Genomic DNA, 26,602 nt, shown 5'->3' with positions numbered 1-26,602 from the left:
TTCTTTCCGTGCTATCCAATTCTGCGGCCTATATAAGGGATATCCCTTTTCCCACCTTTGCAATCCTAACATTTGTGTGATTCTATTTCTCTTTCGCGATTTGTTTGTTTGCCAATTTGTTTGGCTTTGTCTGAGGTGACGCATACATCGAGCCGGAACATGAGTTGGGCCGCAGTCGAATCTGAGGCCATATTTTGATTTGCGAGATTTGCCTAGAAAGAGTTAAGCCAACAAAAAAGCCCAAAGAAGCAGGAGAACGGTGGAAAGTCGGTCTGCAAAGAAAACTTGGCTAATTAATTGAGTTGAAGTAATTTTCGTTAGAGAGAAAAGTTCTTGCAAATGGGATTGCCTTTAACCGGGATCCCTTTTTCACCTCCTTCGTTCAGGATGTTTTCCCAGCCATTTCCACTTGACAAATATTTGACTGGCCTTTTATTTTTTTCCACCCACTCGCCCCTAAAATATCCTCCGGACACATAATTTAAATTTTTAATTACGCATCAAATCAAAATGAACAATTATGACAGCCCAAAAACAGTAAGAAAGGGAGAGTTGTTTATGAGATGACTTTTCGAAAGGCGTATCGATAAAAAAATTGTATTTAAAGATATTAAACTCAAATAAAAGTCGTAAGTCGTAAAATTCGTTTACATACATATGTACATATCGTCTATTACGATATATTATAGTAAGTAATTCAACCTTAAAGAACAGAGAAATGGGTTTACAAATATTTAAATACTATTTACTTAATCATTCTTTGCTTCGGACAATATTTAAATACCAAATAATAAAACCATCAGATTTTCTGCACAAATAAATTGCCGGAGGCTTAAGGCTTCTAACCAGAGCTTGCTCGGAGGATATCTGTCAATTGATTTCTCACTTGGTTTTATTATATTGCCCTATTCTATGGAGCCCTGAATTGAAGCATTATCCAAAATATCTTCCCAAAGCAAATCAAACAACCCGGCAATCCCTCCGTAGCCCAATATCAAACAGCCCTGACCAAAGTGTGGCCTTGTTTACGCAAATACGAGACCAAAACAAGGATCTTTGTGGATGTGGAAAAAAGCAGCTGCTCCTGATGGCCGCTCTCTGTCTCTTTCCTGCGTATTTGCCATCTCTTTCTCGCTTAATTCGGCGATTCATTTGTCGACCATTTTGGGTTTCCCTCACGCCCCAGGTCGCTCCTTCCATCGTATCTCATTCATCCGCACGGGTTCTCGGTTTTATTGCACCTTTTGTCCCATCTAGCGCTCTCTTTCTGATCCGATCCGATCTTCCCGTCTCTTTCTCCTCCCCGCCATGCGTAATCGATGCAATTTGCACGCTTACGCATATCGCAAGATTAAACTTATCCCTGATCCATGAGCTGACTGATCCCTTGATGCGACTGCCATGGCCGTAGATTGCTTCGATTTCCTACACTGAGAGGCTGAATATAAAAATGGGTGAGAACTGAGAAGTGTTAGGGAAGGAATTGATAAATACAATTAATTATCAATTTTTCGTTGTGAAGTCAATCATAAGTCAGCAGCCACGGAATCGAATGGGATCTGGGCGGCATCCGTACACTTGGAATATTGGAATAATAATATGTTTCATTACCTATAAACTATTTCTCCTTGTGTACCTCTGGGATCCGATGAAAAACCTTCGACCGGATCAACTGCGCGACGCATAAAACGATATTTGGATTAAACATTTAATTGACTGCTGAGCAAAACCGGTGTGACCATATAGAGACATAACCAGGGGTTGCTGCTGCTGGCGGGGATTAGAGCCCGATTCCGACGTCGAAGCTTCATTACCATATCAATGTCGGCAGCAGGCGACTCAGACTCAATTGCAAATCCTCAGCACGGGATTTGGCTGCTGAATCCGAAGAATCTGATTCCGATTCTGGTGCGGATTCTGCTGCTGATTTCGATTTGGCTTCTCGAGGAAATTCGCTTAAATTTTTAACAAGACAAATACGCAAAGCACACGCCCCCTCCCCCCTATTTTCCATCTCTCCCGGTTTTACCGCTTCTGGGAAACAATCACGGAGAAAGGGAGAGAAAGAGAGAGCAGGGAAAACTTTTCTAATTTTGCACAACTGGAAAATGTGGCCGTGGGCGTTGAAAGAGAAATGGCAACAGAAAATCGAAATAAAAATCATCAGCATCGGGAGGGAGCCAAGAAAAAGTTGAAGATGATGATGGTTTTTTCTACATTGTGTTTTCCCGCTTTTTCTCCGGCGCTCAAATGGAAAAGTAGAAAAACCTTTTATTCCACAATGTTTGCTTAGTCCTTTGCCAATTGAACTTTTTCGCACAGCCAATCGAAGGGGTAGTGGTACTCAGCCAAATACAATACTTAGACAAGTTAATTTAATTTTTTATTTAAAATTCAATCTGCGAACTAAAACAAAAAGTGCACAGCAAGTGGGGAAAGAAATCAGGTCAGAGGTCAGAGTAGGTAGAAAAGGAAACAAAAAGTTTCATGAGAAAAAACAAGTAGAACAAGTAGTGAGAAAAATAATAGAAAAAAGTGCGACACATCTTTTGAGCTTAGCGAAAAGCGCACTCCCAGACCTTCCTCCTCTTTTCCTCTCGCAACTCAATTTTTCCTTTGTATTTACTCCATCGTCATCATCGGTTTTCCCGTCGGGAGTTCTTGGCCATGTAAGAAGTTCAGTGTAAAGGCAAATAGCGAAGCCCAGAGAAAACCGAGCTGCAGAATCCACAGAGACTTGGGGGAGGGAAGAGAACCAGAAATATCCTGGTCCTGCGGTCCTTGGCCTGCTTAATTATTCAATAATTTCTAAAAGCATTTGGCCACATGCGACGTCATCAGCCGTCATCCTTTCATCCTTTTACGGCATGTGACAGGACCGCTCCTCTTCTTCCGCTCCCCCGTAATCAGTTGAACACATATACCCCAAACACACACTGAAACATCTGCATTTATGTAAGCTTCCCTCCCTGGACCCCTCTGAGTTCTTCTCAGTACACAGAGCGAATTGGGTGCAATTAAATCTCCTCGTTCCCTACTTGGTTTCCCGTTGTTGTTATGATCGGTATTTTGCAGTTCCTCAGAAACTCCTAATCTTACATGGATCTCCGTATCCAGGCAGAATTGAAAATAGTTAGTATGTAAATTGATTACCTTACTTGGGAATTATTTCGCCAAGTGCTCCCAATTTTTCACCCCCACATAGGTGACATTGTAAGGACTTTTCGGTTCATTTGCTTTTCCTGGCTGGATTTCCATTCGTGATTGTGGGTGTGGTTTGCAGAGTTGCATTTATCATTAGTCGTAGCTTAGCTTTTGTTTTCCTGCACTCGAGAGGCGGAGGATATCAGGGGAACCCTGGCGGCCATTGGGGATTTTGCACTTGGGCATGTTTGATGTGGAAACTTTAGATTAAAATATTTTCATATGCACACACATGAGGTGAAACAATAGCGACTAGGGTCACCAAAGTGCCGTAGATTATTGAATGAGCGCTACCAAGTCTCCCTCCAGTGTAAGCTTCATCTTTATGTATAGCGGCGTGCTGCGTTCTATATAAAGCGTTCCCCTCAACCCTTTTGAAAACCTTAACATCTGCAAGAATGGAGATGATAAAGATAAAGCTGGAAAAGGCAGAAAGAGCAAGAAGCAGCGCTTCTCCGTGGGCGGATTGAGCGCATAATGATGTTTATGTGTTGCCAGAAACATAAAAGCATTAATTTAGTCATTATCTTCTTAAGACACGGCGCCGGCAGAGGCAGTGGAGTATCAGAATCCCCTGAACGCGAGAAGAGAGCGTCAGGCTTTTTGCCACCCATCATTTCCATCAACATTTTTATGCTACCCCCTGCTACACACTCTGAGTGAAAGCGAGAGAGCTTCTGTTGTCATCTCCTGCGCACCCGCTTCCCATCTCTTTCGCTCCCTCGACAGCTATCTCTTTCTGTGGGGGCCGCAGGGTCTGTCAGTGATGACTTTATCTGTATAAATAACTGTCAGTGGCCAAAGAAAGTAAGTAGAGAGCTGAAAAATACAAAAAATATATGGAAGCATGTTGGGGTGCGAATTGGGGGAAAAGTAGGCGTTTGGTGAGTGGGACATTATCTCCGTAGCGCCATCTTTATCCTGGCCCTCCTGCCTCCTGCCTTCTGCCAGCCTTCAACCTGGAACACTGCAAGATGGGGGCCCGACACCATCAACCACCACCAGCAAGAGCGAGAGAAGGAGATATTGAGTGAAAGCAAGAAAGGGAGGGAGGATAGAGAGAGAAACGTCCAAAGCCAGAGAGCATTGCCAAGCAATATGGTAGCGTTGAGGGCGTGGCTTCACCCCGATTTCATTGGCCAAAGTCGAAAAATGTCCGCTTAACGAGAGAGCAGATGTGAGTTTGTATCTGGCATCTGAGAGCATGTAGCTATATCTGTCGAGGAACTGGCCTAACGACTACTCAATCGACAACTTGTCGGGCGGAACGCTCTCACAACACTTTCGCAGCTCGAGCGGACAAGAAGGGTTCCCGGTGGCTGCAGACCTGTGGAAAAATAAATTATAATCACGACGCGATTGCAGTGCGTATTTCTAGTGCGGTTTAGTGGACTTGGGATCGATCAAATTGCACAAGGGTTTTATCAATCCAGTGAAAGAAAAACGCAGACTTAATACACTCACCATTGCCGGCTAGTGAATTACAAATAAATTTAAAAGCGCTCTGTGCTTCAAAAGTGCCGCTTCTCAAAATAGCAGTGGGAAAGAGACATTTTCCTACTCGAAAGTTTTATAGACTTCTTCAAAATTCTCTCCTCACTGTGGACCCCTGGAGGAGGCGGTGGAGGCACCACCACCACCACTCCCAGCACCACGCCCGACATACCGCCCTCGAAGGCCAAGTTCAAGATCACCGTCGTGAGCACGCCCAGCCCCTCCCCGCCGCCTACGCCCCCTCCGGCTGGATCTATGCTGGCACAAATGGTCGAGACAAATTCCCCGCCGGCGGGTTACACCCTCAAAAGGTCGCCCAGCGATCTCGGCGAGCAGCAGCAGCCTCCAAGGCAGATCTCGCGATCTCCGGGCAACACGGCCGCCTATCACCTGACCACCGCCATGCTCCTGAACTCCCAGCAATGCGGCTACTTGGGCCAGCGATTGCAGTCGGTCCTCCAGCAGCAGCACGCCCAGCACCAGCAGTCACAAAGTCAAACTCCGTCCTCCGATGATGGCAGCCAGTCGGGTGTCACCATTCTGGAAGAGGAAAGAAGAGGCGGAGCCGCAGCCGCATCTCTCTTCACCATTGACAGCATTTTGGGCTCCCGTCAACAGGGTGGAGGGTCCGCTCCAAGTCAAGGCAACCACATCAGCAGCAATAGCAACCAAAATGGACTGACCTCGAATGGCATCAGTTTGGGTCTGAAGAGAAGTGGCGCCGAGTCCCCCGCCTCGCCGAACTCAAACTCTAGTTCTAGCGCAGCCGCCAGTCCCATCCGACCGCAGAGGGTTCCTGCCATGCTGCAGCATCCTGGCCTGCATCTGGGTCACTTGGCGGCTGCAGCGGCGAGCGGTTTTGCCGCCTCTCCCTCGGATTTTCTGGGTAAGCCTAAACATATCCCCCTATTCCTAGCTTTATCCCCCCCAGCTGAAATTGATATGCCCTTTTCATAAAGGCAACTTAAGTAAGCCCCAATTCAAAGGATGCGTTTTTAAAACACTTTTAAGTTGATATAGATTTTAAAACATGTACCTTTATTTCATGTTTCTACACTCCGAAAGCACCTTAAGGCAACTTACTCATTCAGTCAGGAATCATCCATTCACCCACTCAACCAAACCACTCCACTCCTGACATCCTCATCCTCACCCACTGAACCGAACCACTCCCATTCCCAGGGAGTCCTGAATGGCATTATTCATAATTAGGCAATGATCCGTGAAAGATGATTCCGCATTTCCTTTCCATTTTCCTTCGATTTTGCGGTGAGAGGATTTGCATTGGGCTCTAAGTCTTAGCTTTGTTGGGAAAACCAGGGTAATTCGGGATGCTGGGGTGGCTTTAAGATGGGCTCGGGTCTTGTGTTGATTCGAGCGCAGATCTCAGCGCAGATTTATGCAGAATACCGCTTAAATTCATTCAAAGGCTCCCCCGCAGGACATGAATATTAAAAACCTGGGCGCAACTTTTTTCCCCAGCTTGCTGCAACCGGAAACGGAAGCCTCACATACGCCTACAGCTGGGGTCAAAGGAATAGATCCGTTCTTGTGATATGTTACTTAAATATGATTGTAACACTCTTCGTAAAGATGTGCACATGTTTTTCAAGTATTGAATTTCCTGAAAACTGGAAATAGTCTTACATTTTTGAACTGCTACTCGTTTTGCGTCTGCTGTAAGCCAACATGGCGGCAGTTTTATTTTGCGCGTTTCGTTATGCGCATTTTTAAGGATTTACCCAGGAACATCCCACTTACACCCTTTTCCGTGTTCCTCTTTCCTGCAGTTATATGATGATGATATGGCTGTTATTACAACCAGGGAATAATGAATTTTCCTTTTGTTTTTCCTGCAGTGGCGTACCCCAACTTCTATCCAAACTACATGCACGCCGCTGCGGTGGCGCATGTGGCCGCTGCTCAGATGCAGGCGCATGTGAGTGGAGCAGCCGCTGGATTGTCGGGTCACGGGCACCATCCGCACCACCCACATGGGCACCCGCACCACCCACATCTGGGCGCCCACCATCACGGACAGCACCACCTCAGCCATCTGGGTCATGGACCTCCGCCGAAGAGGAAGCGTCGCCATCGCACCATCTTCACGGAGGAGCAGTTGGAGCAACTGGAGGCCACCTTCGACAAAACCCACTACCCAGATGTGGTGCTCAGGGAACAACTTGCCCTCAAGGTGGATCTCAAAGAGGAAAGAGTTGAGGTGAGTTTAGAGCTCTTAATTTTTAATTTGTTTCTCTGTGCTTTCTACAAATGTGCCTAAAAGTGTGTATAAGCTTACAACTTTACAGACCTTTAAATGTGATTTCTCTGAACCTGCTTTATCACCCCAAAAACATTCAATGCATGGTTTTACCTTTTGATCACTGTGTTCTCCCTAGCATCCTCTCCCACTTCCAGTCAAACAGTATTTTCTTCTATTTGGCTCTAATTTCACGCTCGTTTTAATTCGCAGCGTGAAACCAATTGAGTGCTACACCCCCGCTCTTCTCCACTTAAGCAGAATCAGATTCCGAATCTGAATCTCTGGCATCTGCATCGCAATCTCTATTCTCTCCACGGATTCTCCCTCTGAGAACTTCTCCTTGTTTATTTAGTTGTCAGCGGCGTACATTTTGAGGGGCTTCTTCGCCGGCGAAAGCAAAACAATGCCAATCCCAATGATTCACTTAATTTGGGTAATGGGACTCGGGATACAACCGCATGTTTAAACGGATGGTGATGGTTATTTGCTTGGTGGTTGCCCCTGAATCGTATCATTGGTAATGTAAATATGCAGGGATTCCGCCTCCTTCGCCCTTGTAAATCCCACCCCGGGGGATGAACCATCCCTTTGACATCGGCAATTGTGATTCAAAGTCCATTAGTGTCGAGGAAACCCAACAACAAACAAACAAATTGAGAGGTCACCAAGGAAGAAAGTGACGACAAAAGTTGACAATTTAATTTGTTCACATTTTTGGTGCATTGATGGGTGGCTATTTCGCGTCTTTGATGAGGATTACCCACGCTTTCCGGGTTACGGGCTCCGAGTTCCGGAACCCCTTAGTTTGCGTTTCCCTGGCAATATGTTTGTCAACCGGTCAAATGTTTAATCTAACCCATCCAACCCCATCACACCCTCACCTTTCGCTGCGCAGGAAGGAGGACAAGTGCGACATTTGTTGACACTCGAAGGGTTTTGGCTTATGTTTAGCCTTGAGCTTAAGACAACTTACACATTAACATTACTAACCATTTAGGATAATGAGCAGCGTGGCGTTACTCAACCCGCAGGCGAATTGACGCCCGCTTTTTGATTAGGCGACAAATTTGACCCGCGGCGAGCATTGGAATCCTAAGCGGATTAGAATGCAGGTTGTAAGTTGCGAGGCGAGCGTTCTACAATAGAAAAGCAAATGAAAAGCCGAGGTGGGGAAAGATTTCCCAACTCCTCAACTAATTGGAATTCGACGGACTCGAATCTGCTGGCTCACGGGGGCGACTAATTAACATACAACACACAAAAAGAGACTTCAAACTTGTCTCTGACAAGCAAAGTGGATGAGGAAAGAGACGGAGCAATCCCAATCCCCAAGTAAATCTTGTGCTCAGTCATCGCTCGTCATTGACTTAAGCAGCATAATCAACTTCAGCTCTGGCTTCCAACTCGGAACCCCGGCTTTTGTGACTGCTACTGTTTAGCATATTTGCATGCCAAGAGCTGCCACTCGAGGCCTCCGAGCCCCCCGATTTCGGGACAGTCTCTAAGACCCCAGCCGCTCCATAAGTGGCAATAATTATTGAAAATCTTGCCTAAGACAAACAGCAGCAATAACAAAAGAGAAAACAACTGACAAAAAACTGAACAAATTCGAAGCCTACACATGCGATTCTCTAGCGGAAAAGAGTACGTTCGATCGGTGATCAATTGGGTTTGCAAAGGGGGCTCAATCACACACCAAAAGCCATAGATGGCAACTAAGTTAGATTATTAGTCAGGCTGGAATATAGTCATGCTATATGCAAACCAAAAGTTCCAGCTGAAATGGTGGTTCTCATAGATTTCCTTCTCCTAAGCAGTCAGTTCCCATCCACAGCTCGTTCGGCATTTAAATGATCTGCTTATTTTGACTTCATAATTTACAATTATTATTTTTATTTAGCCACTCGAGGCGAGGGTCGGGTGGCTTCTTCTCGGACCGGATTGGATCGGATTGGTTTGCATGGGATTGTATGGGATTGGACCGTAAAACAGTAGCTCTACCTGTAGAGCAAACAAACCCGTTCTCTGTCCGCCTGCCTCTCTTTTTTCGCCTTGGCTTCTTTGGTGCGTGCAAGTCAAATACGCCTAATCCCGCAGCTCAAGTGATCGAGGTGATTTCGTTCTCCGATCAGCCAGATATGGAGGGATATGGCTGGGGATGTAGTGGAGGAATGCCTGGAGGGCATTTCAAATATTTGTCTTCGGTCGTCGCCAAGAAATTAGTAATCATCAGCCTGGCATAATTTGTGCTCCTCTCTCCTTTCGATCGCTCAACTCCACAAATATTGATGTTACCCCTTCCCAGACTTATAGAGAGTGGAGAACGGAGAAGAATGTGCCCACTCATCACTCCCATCACTCCATTGTGAACTGATCTCTGTTGTGTCTGCTGTTTTCTCTCACTGTCGTTTTGTTTTGGCCAGGAATTGAAAAGGGCTTGTCACCCTACTGCCTTTCTTTCGAGGATCATCCGGAATCTCAAGCGTTGCCGCTTTGAAGTTGCACAATTGAGAGGCCTCAGCTACAAAAGGGATCGTTTTTTTTCTATTTCGGGGCCACCTGCGTTGGCAATTAACTAAAATATGGCTTCTGTACGATAACTATTATTATTATTGTTGTCTCTCCTTAGACACAATAAACACATCACTCCCCTTTACCAATGCTTGTTTAGCCTCGAAATTGAATTAAAAACGGCAATGAGCTGGAATCAGCAGATTTTCGTTAATTTAACCCGAGGTCACAAACCACCCACCACCCACAACCCACCATCCACCACCCACTGGGTGAGCCACTCAACAACCTTTCCGCCCACAAATCTCACACCCCACACAGCCGTAAATGCTGTTGTTATAATTTTTCATAATTTTCCATTATTCAAACACTTGAGTCTTGGGATGCGAATTTTCAGTTATCCCCCGAGAATTCTCGGGCAGCAAAGTGCGTTTATATCCCCGAGCCATGGAAAATGGAAAGATTGGAGGGGCGGGCTTTTTCCGAGGGGAGCAGACGCTTTTCCCATGTTTGCTTTACAGTTTTGGCTGTCGAAGCGTGTAACCGTAGACAAATATTATCGCTGGGGGAGGAAATTGCCCCCGAAGCTGCATAAATTTACACAAAAAACGCAGTGGGTGGTGAAAGGTGGCGCGACAGGTGCACTTCTCACTAAGCTCTTAAAAGGTCGTCCGTGCCGGCGATTAGCAATAAAAAAAGGAATTTCATAAAACAGGTTACATTTAAATGCCATTTTGAGGGTAAAAATACATTAATTTTGATGCGGCCAAATGACAGACTATAGAATAACACCGCTTGAATGTCTTATTCGGGATAATTTAAAAAGTGCTCGCTTTTCTTGTAATCCCCATCATAAAAACGTTGAAAAGCAGTTCCACTCACCCATTTTCTTTTTGTGCTTCTCATTTTGTTTTTCTGCTTTGCATTTTCTCTCAGCAATATTACGGTTAAACGCTTTCCAGAGGTAATTTGATAGAGGCATTCTAACCTTTTATGAAATCACTTAAAAAATCACTCACACCAATCACTTTAAAAAAAATGACAAAAAAAAAACACAAGAAGTGTACAAAAAAATGGTCGTCCACATGCAGTTATGTATGTTTGTATGTACGACGTGCCATGCAAATTGGCACGTCGCACATACATACATACATACATGCACGCAAGCGGGGTGCTTCTCTCCCTTTTAATTATTTTTTTATAGGATTTAATGCATTTGCCCTCAGATTTGTTGACGCACCACCTTAGTAACACTTAGTAAACACTTTTATCACAAATTTACTTTAAATTGCCGTGTTTTAATCGACAGAAACACTTTTTAATTAAGTACAACTTTCATACTCTCCTTTCGGACTCTCCAATTGCCGACGAGGAAAGTTTTTCGATTCGATCTACTGATATTTCTTTTTCGGCGCGTGTTGTGCATAAGTGCACAACATAAACAAGAGCTCCCGAAGTTGTTTTAAATAATTTGAAGCTATTTCTTCATGTTTAAACCACGAAAACGCACTTTTTAAATTGCACTCTTTCCACTTTTCTTCCTCTTCTCTTACCCAGCCCGCTACACTGGGCGTCTTTTCCAACACTACTTTCTGTACTGTAATTTGGCACTAACGCGATCTACCTTAAACCTAATTGGACTTTTAAAGTTTGAACTTATGGACTTTTTTATTTGATATTCATGCATGCAGTTCCTTAACCCCACAATACACTGAACCAAATAGCGAGTGGGAACGTGCGTAACGAGCAATTTTCATGGGTGCGCGAATTTAATCCAACAACACGTCGAAAACAGCGTCAACAATTCACCAAAAAAGGTTCTATGGTAATTGGGGTGCAGTTGGCACCACCCATTTTGGTGACGAAGTTTCCAACCGACTTGTGCTGCCAATTTTCACTAATTAGAGTGACTGGCGAAAGGCAGCCGCCATTTTGAGCTTTCCACCGCCCAACCTCCCCCTTTTCCGGCCGCACTCCCCATCTTAACCCCTGACTGCCTATTTTTATTAGCCTTTCCTGGAGCCAGGCAAAAATGTGACTGCTGTTCTTATTTTTTGGCAGCCTGGCGCTTTCAATGTTTTTTGGCTTTTGCCGGGACACATTTTCCGGGCCCGGAAAAACACGGCAAAATTAGGGGGAAAGTTCGAACGAGCAGGTGCAGCGATTATCGAAGCGCAAAGTTATCATAGCAGTGCAACTATGGACTGCACTTTCGGATACATTCCATGGTAATCCAGCCACGCAGTCAGCAGACTGGCCAAAAACCCAAAAATAACACACACATCGTGGTGGTCAGTCTGCTCGCCCACTGCCCCGCCCCTTGAATTTCAGAATTGGCCAGGGGGAAAACCGAGGGGCGGGTGGGGCAGAGGGGTCTGGAGCGTAAAGCGCTTTTGTAGTTAATTAAAAATCAACTGCCGTGGGCATGTTTGTTCAATGGATTTCATGCACGTTTCGAATGTGTGCCGTGCCGCTCGTCGGCCTTTTTGGCCCTCGCCACGACTTTCCTGCGGTATCAGCGATTTATGCGCTTTTGGATGAAAAATCTGTGGCAATATTTGCAGTGGCCAGTGGTTGCCGAGATCTATCGACTCCAAGGCGCGACCCAATGCATGTCAAGTTGTGCACTTTCTGCACTTTCCCCCAAAAAAATGCATCGCCCTGCTCATACACTGAAAGAATGGGACTCTCACTTAGTTCGGCGGACTTTGGACATTGAAAACTGCGATGTCCTATCTTCATACTCTGCGTACGTACATATGTACAATCATTCCCGCAGCTATTTTCGCCATTTTGTCGGCATGTTCTTGGGCCAAAGAACAACATGGGAAATCGGGCATCCCCCCCCTGGATAGCCACTTTTTGCGCCTTTGTTTATTTAATTTCTCCAAATTTTCACTGCGATTTTTGCGAGCGTGCCAGCCAGCGAGACGCGGCAAAAAACGCGCCCGCGGTTATGGCCAAATTGTTGTGCGTTAGTCAGATTTTAAACGCGTGTGGTGGGGGGGTGGAGGAGTGGATTCGGATTGGGCCGGAACGGAACGGAACTCTGTTGGCCGTACAAATTACGGGATTAGCAGAGCGAGCGCGTTTTTTCCGGCGCACACACACGGCTGCCAAACTGCGGATTTGGTAGTTCCGACGGATTAGGGTTCAATGCGGTTCGCTGGCCAACATTTAATTAAAATATGAAAATTTAATGAGCGGAAACGACGAAAAAACGCAATCAGGCGGTAAAAATCGCAACAGATTTTTTGCGCCCGCGGCTAGATGCAGATTTTTTTGTTTTAGAATTTGTGGATTAAAACTGTTGCATAGGTAATTATCGTGTTAGTTTGTGTGTGTTGACATAATTAAGCTGAGTAATTCACATATTCATTGGCGCGATTTTGAAAAACGCAACGCGTTGTTCTGTGTGTTGTTCTGTTGTTTTAATAACTTAAGCTCATAAAATTATGAAAATTATGAAAATAAATATGCAAAATATTAGGCTAGCGTGGGAGTTGCTAAAATCTAATTAGCCCGAAAACGAAAAATAAATGAAAATTTCAACTGACATTTGGCGAGCGCTTCAATCGCGTTGCCAACTGCGAAAGTTCAAAGGTTTCCAAGGCGAAACGAAAAGTAAAATCCCGAGCAAACAGCTGCAAAAATGTTCTCAAATTTAATGCAAACTTAAATGAGCTCAGATTCAGATATGAATTTGCTGGAGGCGGAAATCCCCTCGCCTTATAAGTTTAGCGCATTTTCCTGTCATTTCCTCATTTTCCACTGCCACTTCCGCTTCCGCTCTCGCCTCCTCTGTTATTTCAACAAATTCAGTCGATTTGCTGCATAAACATTTCCGGAACCCCAGAGAAAACTCAACTTTTTCCCCAAATGATAACATTGTGCAAAATCAACTTCTCCACCGCTGCCTAATTGTTCTAATTAAACTTTTTCCTGCCAGCCAGTTCGCTGCGAGTTCTCGCCCAGACTTTCCCCAGTATTTATTCAGCAAATAATCAAAAAACAGACGGACAAATAAACATATAGGGGTTGCAAATTCACCATTGCACTCGGATTGGGCAAATAGAGAATCGCTGGGAGAACGCAGAGAAAGAGAGGAAAGACTCCGCCCTCCGAGAAGGAGAATGGGTTTTTGGGGTAGCTTTGGGGGCTAATGACAAGGCAGATGGGTTCACTGTCCACGAGGGTGATTACATAAGGGATTCCCGCTCCTCCTCCTTCTCGTCGGAATGATAGCTTCCCGTTCCCAGGCAGAGATATCCTGCTGATGATGTTTAACCCCTAAGTCACTTCGCAGCCGCCTTTTGTTTTAATTAACTAAGTAGCGGGGGTCGAGACTGCTGCCAGGCAGCCAAGGGGTTAAATAAGGGGTTAAAAGCGGGATAAGGCACCCAACGAGTTCACGGGAGGAAAGGGCGTGGCCAAAGCCTAATTAAAAATAAAAATGCAGAGTGGAGCCAGCACGCAAAAAAATAAAAATGGCTATATTACCATACCTGACTTTCTTTTCTGTTTTCTAAGTATCGATTCTTCCAGATATATCCAACAATCTTGGTTAATAGTTTAATAAAACTTTTATAAAAGTGATAAATATGTTTGCTATTAGGCAGTAACTTCTGCACCGAAGGTTTTCCCATTTCCCCACCTCGAATCATCAAGTGTTTCCCTTTCTTCTTCAAAACCCACCCCTCTCCGGATTCCAATTAATTACAATTACAATAAGTCATCTCATTAGACCCAGAAAAAGGAGGAAAGTGAGTGGGAGGAGGGCTGTTCGTGGTAACTGGCCAAAAGATAACCGCCAAATTGAGAAACAGAAGACTTAGAAGTGCAAAAAAGGAGAGGCGGACAAAGCAAAAAATGCTTAAATTATTTATGAGCGGAAATCGCAGGCTGAGCAGCGAACTCCCCAGCAAAACGGATGAAAGTGTTTTTGAAGCCCCGCGCTCAAAGTAACCTAGGTAGCACCCCATCCACCATCCACCCCCACCCACTAAACCTTGAGTCTTAGCGCCGGGAAACAGGATTCGTTATTATGAAAATTAGCAGGGCGCACCTAGAAGTTTGACGTGTAATAATCGAGCGAAGTACCAATTGACTCACTCAATTAAAAAAAATTAACGGACCGTTTCTCCTTTGTTGCAGGTGTGGTTCAAGAACCGGCGGGCCAAGTGGCGCAAGCAGAAGCGCGAGGAGCAGGAGCGGCTGCGAAAGTTGCAGGAGGAGCAATGCGGCAGCACCACCAACGGCACCACCAGCAGCAACAGCGGCACCACCAGCACCACCGGCAATGGGTCCATGCCCGTAAAGTGCCCCGGATCCGATCACTATTCCGCGCAACTAGTGCACATCAAGAGCGATCCGAATGGGTACAGCGATGCCGACGAGTCCTCCGACCTGGAAGTGGCCTAGGAAGGGGCGTGGCATGCGGATGTGGTGTATATATGGAACGATCGAACGGTCGAAGAACGATGTCGGGTTAGGAGGTGATTTAAGTGTATTAAGTATGTTGTGTAAATTAAAGGGAATCTCATACCTAAACTAGTTTAGTGAGCTGCACACCTATTTATTTATTGAATCTGTATACGACTGACTACTTAAACTGGATTAAATAGTTCAAAGAGCTTTGCGATAATGGTCGTTGGCTCAAATGTTTTGTTTTGTAAATAGAGAGAAACCCCTTTTCGAACACTTTTTGTTACTAGGTTGTAAGTTGATAGAAGGGAGAGCCCCGACAACCCTAGAAAATATCTTAATTATATTTAGTAAAATTGTACAGTCACCTAAATCTATGTGAGTGTGGATGTGCGCGAATGTATTGTATCAAACTAGAGCGTGAATGCATTTTGTGGTATTTGTTTCGTGTCCCGTGTCCAAGTCCAAAGTTTATTGCATCTATATACAAATCTCCATAAAGCGTATTGATAAATAAGCAAGCATACCATACTAGACGAAAGTTAAGTGTCATTCCTCCAACGATTAATTCTAATGTTAAACCTAAACTAACTTATTGAGAACCGAAAATAAAACGCAAACTCGCCAAAAGTCAAACAAAATGGCAGAAATTCGTTTAACTCTGGTTGGGAAACTTTCGATGATAAGTGGGAAGACCCGCCGAGAAGCTTTCACACCTGCCACTCCAGTAATGGGAGATGGATATGGATGTGGATATGGATATGGAGATGGAGATGCTGATCCAAGGGGGCAGGAAAATGGGAGCTGGGTGGCAAATAAGCAAACGAGCCGGCAGCGGTCAGCCTGTTAGCAGCTTCGATGGGCACTTTGATGGCTTCGCCTCCAATCAATTCGCACACAGGCACGGACCACACAAAGGCTCTGGAGTGGAGTGGCGGAGCACGGGGCAGGGAAATCCGTGTGCATCCGCATCTTCTCCGCTCCTCGGCAGATGTATCTGCATGTCCTCTGCCGGCATTTGTTGGCCATTTTCATTCTTGTATTGCGAATCGGGGGTCGTGCCAGAACAAGATGGCAAAGCCACTCAAATCATCCCCTGCACAGAGCGAATATCCAGCATGAATCACGTCGAGGTGTGCTGGATCGAGAGAACAGATACAGATGCAGTACTATGAAACGCAGTTGCAACAAAAATCAATTATATATCATTGCTTTGCCGAAGATTCGAACATTATAATAGGCCATATCATGGCCAACTCGAAGTTATAATCATAGCATTTTTCTGTCACATTTTTGCAATTTGGAGAACTGCCTCGGAATTATTCTCGGTTTGACTTACTGCACCTCCCCAACTTTTCAGCCACCCCAAAGTTGACTGACAAGTTGTCTCGTTTGGGCCGTATTGTGTCCTTTTCAGCTTGTTATTCCTCCCCCCTTTTTTCTCTTTTTGTTTTTCTCTTTGCCAAAGTTCCAGCTTGTTATTTTCCTTTGGCGAAGCCGGAGCTGCACGTTCAGGTCCATTCAGGTGAGAGACTCCGACGACTCGAATCGATGGCCAAATTTAAATTCAAATTTATTCTATCTTGACCTGACTTGGCTCGTTCTCTCTTATTTGGACCTCTGCGCCTTGGTCGCCATTTTGCGCCCAGTCATTCCTGCCTTTTATTTGCATAGGCCTATGTGATAGGATCTCGAGTTACCCGCAATCCCGAATCCCGAATTCCGAATCCCCAATCCCGAACTCGAATCCGGGATCCTGGTTCCTGGTTTCTGGCTCCTGGCTTCTGGTTTGGCGTCGGGTTTTGTTTGCCGCCCGTTAATAGTTCGTGTAAAAACCTACAAATATTTGCACTCTATTAATTTTTCTGATTCTTTTCCGAACCGTTCTCGAGTTTCCTTTGTTTTTCTAGTGCACGCTTCGCATAATTTTTTCCGTTCCCGTTCTGTATCAACACGAAATTTAATATACACGCAGACCCATTTTCTACACCCTGGCCTCCAACTCACTAATGTTACTTACAACTCCCATGTGCAGCAAACTCCAACTCCAAGTTTTGCGTGGTTTCAAATAAATGTGTACTTGTTCATACAAGCACGCGTTTAATGTTTTAATTGTTTATATATTTATTCCTATTATGATGTAATTACTAAATGTATATGGGCAAATTTGCGTGGTGTACGTATCTATATTCATGTTTCTACGTGTATTTTTGTGAGACGCGCTGTAGGAGGATATATTAATATCCATATCCATATAGCATTTTTTACATAATTTTTTTCGACAACTTTTCTGGCCCGCGCTTTGTGCATGTGCATATACATACATACATGCAGCACATGAAATATTTACCCATTAAATTTGCCTTTAATTAAATTTGCCCTCCCCGAGTTTTTTCCCATTTATAGGAGGCAAGGGAGGAGGCCGTCATTTCGTTTGTTAAAATAAAAATATTGTTAATTGCAATTTATTCACATGAACACCTCTCTGCAATCCAAATGGAAAATGGAAAAGGGCGGGTGAGCGGACAAAGTCATTTCAGTCACATTCGATTTTAATATTTCATTATTTAATGTTGCCCTGGGAGCCAACGGAAAAGCAGGGGGCTGGAAATCGGGTGCATATGCATAATGAATAACTCATTTGGAGCCGACTGAGAGATTGCGATTCATGATTGTCGGGTCCAATTCCAGCGACTAATTGGGAACGGATTGGTCTGGGCGAGGAATTACCATGGGACATGGGAGCACCGCTTCAGGGAAGGATTAAGCCCGTTCCAGGTTGCAGTGACGCAGGTGGCAGGACTGGGATTGTCCAGTAATATTCCTCTAAGTTATTTGCATCCAAAAATTACTCGTTCTAAATCCTCTTGTCGCCGAGTCCGCAACTTCTTCATAACTTAATCTTTTATGTTTTATACCAATCACTAAAACTAGGCTATCGAAAAGCCTTCGAATTTTCGCTACCTGACATATTTATTATCCTTCCTCGATCCCCGAATTTATTTGCGAGTAAATCAAAGGGGAAATGTTATACACTCTGATTAAGTTATTTTGGTTATCCAGGACATGGGAAGCATTTCGATATGATTTTTCAACCCCTCAACCAGGCCAGTCCCAGTGGTTGACCCATGTCATAGCTGCTGGCAAGAATCCTGCCGTAGATTAGCAGGTGAAGCAGGTGAGTTTAATCCATAAAATGTGCGATTATTGCGTTTATGCGGCCCGGGGCGCATTCGATATAAAATATAAACAAACGTTAGAGAAATTACAGCACAAAAGCCGAGCAAGGAGCAGCTCTCAGCTCAGCTCTCTCGCAGGATGTCCTTATATGTACAGCACACATGGCTGCTATCCCTTGAATACCTCCCCCCTCCTGCCCACTCCCGCCCCTTTGCTCCTCCGACGACCGACGCTTATTTGACTATCGATTAAAGTTTGTGGTCCTTGTGCACACAGCCCCGAGATGCGAGTGCTCGAAATAATACCGGAGAAAAGATTTTCGATTAATTTTAAATGCGCCAGTGGAAGCAATAAGATGGCAGACCAGACAGTTCGAAAGGCCAGGCAGCCGGGAACCGAAATGTAGAGAGTTGTGAAAACATTCAAAAATTGTTACAGGTATCAGTCCTTTTACTGACCCCCCACTTCTTCAATTACTCTTGAAAAAAGCCAACCGAATTTCAGTGCGCAATGTTGCGCGGCCTCATAACAGAAGATTATCCAATAGCAACCGGTCGCATGCTCATCCCCATCCTCATCTTCGTCCTCATCCTCATCCGCATCCACATCCAAGGGCCATCCGCCATGTCAACCCTCGACCGGGGATAATGAACTTTTTTGGCCATCCGAGCGTGCCGTTGGGTTTTTGAGTCTGCGGCCTGTCCGCCCGCTGCCACATCCACATCCACCTCATCCACATCCGCCTCAATTAGCTTATTGTCCCTGTCATAGTCAGCTGCAAAATGGCATCCAAGAAGGGGCGGAGGATGGGGTGGGCAGTGGATGTCTCTGGGTGGCCCTTGGCCTCGCAAAATCCACAAGGAGCTTGCCAAGGTGTTAAGCCAGCTGAGCCGGGTGCCCCCAGCACCGAATCTTTACCTCTGTCGGGCCTTTGCCGCTCCATGCCCCTGAAGGCTCTGGCTTAAGTCCAGCCAGCTTCCCTGGCCAAACCGGAAGAGTCTTAGTCGAGCAAGATACCCTCATGTGAACAGGTTCCTTCGTTGTAATTAGAATGGCACAGCTAGTTTCAGCTATACTGAAGCCTCTGCTTTCTTTGCTAGGTAAACTTCGGAACTAGCCAAGAAATGGTCAGAAATCATCTGAAATGTATAATGCATATTCGAATTTTGGAAACATTACCTAATCGTTACTTGTGCTCTTTTCCTCCATCGTGAGGACCTCGTCAGCTGTGCACTTTCCTCCTAATGGAGAGCAGGAGTCGTTCGTTGGGAATGCTCAGGATCAGGAGCCGCAGAAGTCCTGGAAATTACAGCCAGCCAGTGGGCTGGTCAGAGGCCAGGGAAGAGCAGGGAGTGGTCTTTGGTAATTGTTGAAAAGCAAAGCAAATGTTATTGCCGAACAAACAGAACTGAAAGCCGAAATCCATTCAAATCGCACAACTAGCTTGCCACTAATCCGAGCCACAAATAAGGCGTGTGCAGAGGGTAGGGGCGTGGCAGGAGCGTAGGGGGGTTCCTTTGTTGGGCACACACATGCGGAATCCATAAAAGCTAGAGCTGAGCCTGGCCAGAAAAGGTACCCGTACTCGTTTCGATTTGAATGTTTCGAATTTCACAAATGTACACTACAAAAAAGATACTTTTTTGATAATTCTATTACTCTGTTCAAATCAGAAAATGTGTTTTCAAATGTTATAAATTTTTAATCATTAATTTACAGATTCTCTTCACGAAAACCACTTTTCTATTAATCAAGACACATTTCCAGGACTAAAGTAATACAACTTCTGAAAAACTAATATTCAGTTCTAACATTTTCGTAAATAAGGCTTCCAAATATTTGTAGTCAAGTGTGGCGACCTTGTTGGGTCTTGAACTTAGCATTAACATTGACTAGAAAACAAAAATAGAACTAGAGCAGGTTTCGCACTTCAGTTTCCCCGATCCACGCAGTTTTTGCAGGAGGTTAGGAGGTGAAGTTTGGATTTGCTTTATATAAGAGTACGTTACACTAAGCAGAGAATTCGCCTAAGTTGGATTCACAAGACATCGCTAGTGATGACACTACCGCCCACTGGGCCGCCCTCGTGCTGGTGGTGATGCAGTTGCTCCACAAGATCAGCGATTCCTTCGACACCTATGCTCAAAGAGGGCAGCGACTTGTCCAGCACCAAAAGAGAGGGCGGCGTCTTGGGCTCGCCCTCTTCCATGCCAAAGGAGGTCATGCCAATCCCCTCCAGGCACAGTTCATTGGAGGATCCGACCAGCTGGGAGTGACCCCCGTAGGCCTGCATGTGGGACTGCTCCATGCTGAGAATGCAGTCCGCCTTGAAGCTGTCGATCGTGAACTGGTCCACGTCCACGCTGAGAAACTTCATCTCGTCGTAGGCGGAGGAGCCATCGGTCAAGTCCAAACTCAACGAGGCGGCGAACTCAAGACCCGGATGAAGCTGGGGATTATGGTGCTGCTGCTGCTGCTGCTGCTGCTGCTGGTGGTGATGACTCGAACTCTCGGCGTGAATCGGATCGGATGGAAGCTGTTGAGGCGGGTGCTGCTGGAGCTGATTATCGGAGTCCATCTGCGGTTGTGTCTGCGCTTGCGTTTGCGGAGGATACGTGGACCACTCCATGGAGAGGCCACTGCCACCCCTTTCCAGTCCCAGGTGGTCAATGTTGAGGTTGAGAAAAATATTCGGCGATAGCCTGGATGGCGACATGGCCCCTGTGCCGTAGGAGGCCTTTAGTTCGTTGTCAAGGGAGTTCGAGGATTGCGGTGGGGTGTCCGGCAACAGAGTTCCACCTCCACCTGAAATCAATTCTGAGTATAGTTGGGTGATAGGAACAATGATATTCTCTCTTACCCAGTGCACTATCCAGCTGACCCAGCACGGCGCTATCGTCGTAGGCCACATCGAGATCCAGGGTTCCCTCCTTATAATCTCCGCCAAGCCCACCGATCTTCTCCTGCTTGCGCCACTTGGCCCGGCGGTTCTGGAACCATACCTGCACCCTCGCCTCCGTCAAATCGATCCTTACGGCCAGCTCCTCCCGGAAAAACACGTCCGGATAGTGTGTTCGCTGAAACGCCCTTTCCAGCTCCTGCAGTTGCAGTGTGTTAAATGTGGTTCTGCGGCGATAGGGATGCTAGCGTTAGTGCACATATGGCCTTTATGAATACTTATAAGAGTAGTGCAGTTTTTGGTTGCATTCCGCGATATACTTTTGGGTATATACCTGTATCTCCGCTGCTTGCGCTTCATTGTGCCTTTGTCCATGCGAATCCTGAGCTTCCTGTGGGTGGAACTAGATTATCGGAGTGGGTGGCGATGAAGTGCCCACTGAGGTGCGGATCTCGCTCAATCTCAATATCTCCCTTGGCGAGGATGGGGCTCTTCAAGCGCGTCGTGACATAGTCGCCGTGTTTTTCTATTTTTTAACGATTTTCGTCGACACTTCGAGGGCTTCGCGTCGCTGCTTCTTCTCGCTTTTCCGCTTCGACAAATTCCACGGCGGAAAAACTGTACAACAACAACGATGAAAACACGGATGAAGAATTTGGAGAAAGAAGGCAGCTGCAGAGCTCAGCATAAGTCCGCCACCAGGGGAATCTGCATCTCCTCCGCTTCCGAGTCCCGACTTCCCTTGCTCGAGTTTAGCTTTAGCGGTTGATGGCTAGGCGATGTCAGATTGTCCAGCTGTGCATGTCAAACCTTGTGGCACGGGCAATGTTCTTGCCTCGACGACGCGAATTCGACTGAGGAGGATTTTGGATTTCCACGGGGAACAGTGACAGTGCGTGCTGTCCGTCGAGAGAAGCCGTAGAAGTCGCCCAGAGTCCACTGGAGCTCGCACACTCGCGGGCTCCCTACAAGTAAGGGTCTATACCATGTCTGAAAGGTCTGACCCGGTCTAGCCTCTTGGGCAGTCGTTCTAGCCGGGCGTGTTATGCCAGTGGCGCTGCTCCTGACCCAAGCTGGCCCAAGTGGGAGACGTAGTGAGCTCATAATTTATGGTAACAAGAGTGCGATTCGTGGTGCAAATTCGGATTCGGAGGATGTGCAAAGTTGCAATATTAAAACTTTACCACAGCATTTACTCTCTTTCTACTTTTGCATTTTGTAAAAGCAAATATACCTTAAACACGACCCTAAATCGGAAATCTACAAATAAAGTGGTTTCCTCTATTGAGGGGAAATCCGGAAAATAAAATACCATCGGAAGTACATTTTCACCAAGCCCATCACTCAAAAGTATGCTATGGAAAAAGTTTTCGGAGCAGTTTCGGAAAGCAAAAATCCAGAAACCCACCCTGGTCAACGTCATCGATGGGAGGAGATCAGATTGCCCTTTGCCTCTGTACACATGTCTGGGTCAGTGGGCTTCTTTTGGCTACTCCCACCGCCCAAAGTCCTCCACCTCTGCCGGCACTTGAGGCCTTAAAGCCATTTCCCCATTGAAAGCAGCAGAGTAGTATAAATAGCCAAGGGACTCAACCCCATCAGCCGGGCCACTTGAGCTTGGCATGGTTGCCATTGTTGTGGTGTCAACTGTTGAGTCCATTGTTCCATCCTGTCCAGGTGACGAACCGTAATGGATGCTGCTGCTCTCATCTCTGTCACAAAAGGTAATCCGAGAGGCGGCTTTTGTCCTAAATGGATATAAAAGTGTGGAGACTCCTTGGCCGGAGCCGCAAAAGGAGTACAGCGCTGGTCAGGCACAGATCGAGCAGGATGCCGTGGGTAAGTTTTATCTGGATAGAACCGAAAAATATGAAAACGAAACTCAAAGGAGGGAGCACAAGGATATACTCAGAACTGAATTCATGTTAAAACCCTCCCGTTCCAAGTTGCCCATTTCCATTACGGCGCTGGCGGCGCTGCTAAGCCTGACAAGTAAAGGAAACGCCAGTCAGTACGCCAGCGATGGAGGCTTTGACGAGGTGGTGGGTGTAAGGAGTCTGGAACAGCACGCGGAGGAGCAGCAACCTGATCGCAGTACATCAAAAGTGCTCAGTGCCCTGTTCGGATACAGTCCTAGCACTCCACATCCCACGGAGATTGCGATGGTCATGCCACATCAGCTGCCGGCAATGTACTATAACGATTTCTATGAGGATCTGCTGACCACCAAACGCAACGATGTCCATTCCGCTGGCTGCGACTGCAAAGTTACGGTTTGTTGGGCTATTCACATAGCAGCATCAGATGTTTATTATTTTATTATCATCCCCAGAACGAGCTCGTGGATCTGGGCGGTCTGCACTTCCCTCGTTTTCTGATGAATGCCGTTTGCGAATCGGGTGCTGGACGGGATCTGGCCAAGTGCTCGCATGGATCCAATTGCCGGCCACTGGAATATAAGGTAAAGGTCCTGGCACAGGCCTCTCAGTCAGATCACTCCTATTCGTGGATGAACAAGGATCAACCTTGGCAGTTCAAAACCGTCACCGTAACTGCCGGCTGCTTCTGCACAAAGTGATTGGGTGGATGTGAGCAACTATCATATGTGAATGTGAATTACTTGTATATTAAAGCGCCAAAAAGACGTCAAAGTTGCTTTATTGTGGGGGAGATTCGATATGGAACTGATTAATTTTCTTTAAGGCATTCTTTTCATTCTTACAGTAGACATTACTTAATGTAGATGTTTGAGCTTCCTCTTAGATAACTTGCTTTTGGAAATTTCGTGCCCGAAAATGTGTATTCATTAATAAAATTCTAAAAACAATGGTCATTATGGTCATTGATGTATAAGTGTCTCAAAAAAATTAAGAAATTTAAAAATTATGGAATATGTAAGCAATTATGATACGCTAAAAAGTGTAAAAGTTTAAAAACACAAGAAAAACAACTCCTCGTCAATTTACAAATATAATGTACCTTGTTGAAAGTATGTATGAAAGTATTGAGAGGGCAGTCCGCTTCGCAAGGCAGCAGGATAGTATTTACTTCCCAACTGAGTCAAGGCACTTGGACGGTGTAGTTTAAAATCGAGAGGGGAATCTACTTAGCTTATGGACGGCTTCGTTTAAATAATACAAAAAGCGAAATGTGCTTGGTATCGCATAGGCTCTTTAGGCTAAGAGCGTGACATCAGCCAAGATCCAAGACCGAGTAGTACGGTGAACAAGACTCCATAACCTTGCCTTGAAGGAGCGCCGCTCTGCAACAAATCGGATTAGTAGGTTGTCCCAGTATGATGTACTTTTTACCCACAATCACAAAGTAGTTGCAGCGATCTCCCTTGCAGCACTCATTGCAAGCCCAATCCTCGTACCAGATGTGGGTACAGTACAGCTGCATATACCGCTTCCTCTTGGACTGGCACTGCTCCTTGGTCATGCATCTCTTGGACACATAGTACTGCTTCAGGGCACCTTCCGAGAAGTACGGCTGGGATCCCCAGCGGATCTCCGTACCACAGACATTTTCAAAGGGCTCGCAGGTCTTGATGGTGTTCAGGCACTTTTCCGTGTTGCCCGTTTGGTTGGAGCACACATAGCACTCCAGACCGGCCACGAAGTTTACTAAAAATAAGTTATTTATTGGCGGGGTTCTAAATATTTTATAGGTGTGGCCCAAAGTCGGGCTTCAAAACTGAAACTCACCTTGCGAACACAAGTAAACTGCGGCGACTAACACCAAAGCTATCTCCCACGATTTCATCGTATATCTTGAGTAATTAACGCAATCGAAAGATAGCGGATAAGCTCAATGTAAATAAACGACTTAAATTAACAAACAAAACCACTCCCAAAAAACATTAGCAACAAATAAGGAGAACGTGCGTTTTGCAACACCAACAGCAACGTGCTTTGCAGCACTATCCATGCCAAGTGCTGCCACCTGTGGCGCTCACTATTAATAGCTTTAACTGGATAATAATTTGGAGACAGGTTGTTCCAAATATGTATAAACCAAAAATAGATAATAGTGCTCTTTTGAAAGACAGCAAGCTAATAGTTGCTTAATGCCGCAAAGAGCTTTGCATTTTGCTAACATGTTCCCGCCAAAAAGGCCAGATCTATCAGGTAGCAAGCCGGTTAGTCATCACTGATTCAGAGCGTTAAGTGCGCGCTACATTTTCTGCGCGAGATTGCAAAGGCATTCCGATCGGCGCCTTCAGCGGTGCTGCTCCTGGACCAGACTACTGGACTACCACCACGCCGCCATGGCCAAGAGTGATCAGGAGCTGCCCGAGGGATTTCGCCAGCTAAAGACACAGGTTGCAGGTCACACGTTCGAGGAAAGCAACTCGGAAGCAGTGGGTCTTTTGCAGGACTCGAAGGCCGGGTGCGTACTAAAGCCGCTTGGGAAGCCGGAGTGCGGCGAACGGGAACTGCGCTTTTATGAGTCACTCGCTGAGGCAGGTGCTTCGGGTGATAATGACCTCCTTGCGCTTCTCCGCGGTCACGTCCCCCAATTTTACGGCCCCCTAAAACTGGTTGTGAATCGACGCGAACGCACGTTCCTGCGCCTGGAAGACCTTACGCGATCGTACGCAAAGCCGTGCGTCATGGACGTGAAGATGGGTAAACGAACCTGGGATCCAGAGTCCTCGCCCAACAAACGAAAGCTGGAGGAGGCCAAGTACGTGATGTGCAAGCAAAAGCTGGGTCTTTGCTTGCCGGGATTCCAAGTGTATCTTCCCAAGGAGGAGCACACTCAGGAGACCACAATCCTGCGCCACGGGAAGGACTACGGAAAGAGCTTGAATGTGGAGGGATTCAAACAAACTATGGCACTGTTTTTCAATGCCAGCACAAGTGATTCCAAGAGCAGGAGAGCGGGTTCGGAGTTGCTTTTAAAAGAAGTACTCAGCCAGCTGCAGGCGATCCTATCGTGGTTTCAACGGCAGCGCCTGCTGCATTTCTACGCCAGTTCTTTGCTCATCTGCTACGATTATTCAAGACTGGGCGATCCCCCAAAGAGCCAGTCCTTGATAAATGGCTACCACCAAAATGAAGATGATCCCGCCACTTGGGTGCGTGTCAGAATGATCGACTTTGCTCACGTTTATCCAGCCGAAGAGGGCTTGCCGGACGAGAACTACATGTTCGGTCTGCAAAGCCTGATAGAAGTCGTCCAATCAATACTCCACCGATGATGATCAAAGCGGACCAAGACCACTCAAAGATGTAGTAGAAGTTCCAATCTCATTGTAATGAGACACTTTTGTATTATCGTCTAAGCCAAATGATTAGTCCACAGTAGAGGCCCACCTGTTTAAGGCTTGCGGAGCTACTCTAAACGTAGAATAAAAACAGATTTTTTAACAATTGTGTGTACTTCAAATACAATTTATGAATGGGAATATGAGGTGGAAGATGGGATTAGGGTGATGACTCATTCGAGAATATTATTTCCTATGAAATGACTCCACAGATACGTATGAGAAATTTATGTATGTCCAATGAATCGTCGTCGTATTTACACTAAATATAAATCTATCTTATCTCTTTGAAGATAATAGGTGGCATGCCAATATGATTAGAGATTATTCATGTAATCATTCAAGATCCAATGAT

General features: G+C 45.8%; 5 protein-coding genes across 5 annotated transcripts; 3 read left to right on the top strand and 2 right to left on the bottom strand.

The window, feature by feature from the left end:
* Positions 1-4,424: 4,424 nt before the first annotated feature.
* Positions 4,425-15,533, top strand: LOC6542674 (homeobox protein goosecoid). The gene is made up of 3 exons (XM_001968159.3): positions 4,425-5,584; positions 6,558-6,919; positions 14,627-15,533. Exons 1-3 carry the CDS (start codon positions 4,954-4,956, stop codon positions 14,891-14,893), a joined length of 1,260 nt encoding a protein of 419 aa, XP_001968195.2. The 5' UTR covers positions 4,425-4,953; the 3' UTR covers positions 14,894-15,533.
* Positions 15,534-19,820: 4,287 nt separating this feature from the next.
* Positions 19,821-21,955, bottom strand: LOC6541919 (paired box protein Pax-6). The gene is made up of 3 exons (XM_001968158.3): positions 21,310-21,955; positions 20,937-21,202; positions 19,821-20,881 (listed from the first exon to the last, which is right to left on the bottom strand). The coding sequence occupies exons 1-3, from the start codon at positions 21,348-21,350 to the stop codon at positions 20,115-20,117; spliced, it is 1,074 nt and encodes a 357-aa protein (XP_001968194.2). The 5' UTR covers positions 21,351-21,955; the 3' UTR covers positions 19,821-20,114.
* A 475-nt stretch (positions 21,956-22,430) lies between these two features.
* LOC6542616 lies at positions 22,431-23,620 on the top strand. The gene is made up of 3 exons (XM_001968157.3): positions 22,431-22,814; positions 22,922-23,248; positions 23,308-23,620. The coding sequence occupies exons 1-3, from the start codon at positions 22,728-22,730 to the stop codon at positions 23,551-23,553; spliced, it is 660 nt and encodes a 219-aa protein (XP_001968193.1). The 5' UTR covers positions 22,431-22,727; the 3' UTR covers positions 23,554-23,620.
* Positions 23,603-24,907, bottom strand: LOC6541500. The gene is made up of 3 exons (XM_001968156.3): positions 24,683-24,907; positions 24,291-24,601; positions 23,603-24,237 (listed from the first exon to the last, which is right to left on the bottom strand). The coding sequence occupies exons 1-3, from the start codon at positions 24,738-24,740 to the stop codon at positions 24,154-24,156; spliced, it is 453 nt and encodes a 150-aa protein (XP_001968192.1). The 5' UTR covers positions 24,741-24,907; the 3' UTR covers positions 23,603-24,153.
* Positions 24,908-25,119: 212 nt separating this feature from the next.
* LOC6542207 (inositol polyphosphate multikinase) lies at positions 25,120-26,353 on the top strand. Its single transcript, XM_001968155.3, has one exon. The coding sequence runs from the start codon at positions 25,246-25,248 to the stop codon at positions 26,179-26,181; it is 936 nt and encodes a 311-aa protein (XP_001968191.1). The 5' UTR covers positions 25,120-25,245; the 3' UTR covers positions 26,182-26,353.
* Positions 26,354-26,602: the final 249 nt, after the last annotated feature.

Source organism: Drosophila erecta, unplaced genomic scaffold (assembly GCF_003286155.1).
Source record: "Drosophila erecta strain 14021-0224.00,06,07 unplaced genomic scaffold, DereRS2 tig00000055-arrow-pilon, whole genome shotgun sequence".
NCBI lineage: Eukaryota > Metazoa > Arthropoda > Insecta > Diptera > Drosophilidae > Drosophila > Drosophila erecta.
This window is presented reverse-complemented; position numbering and strand designations above follow the sequence as displayed.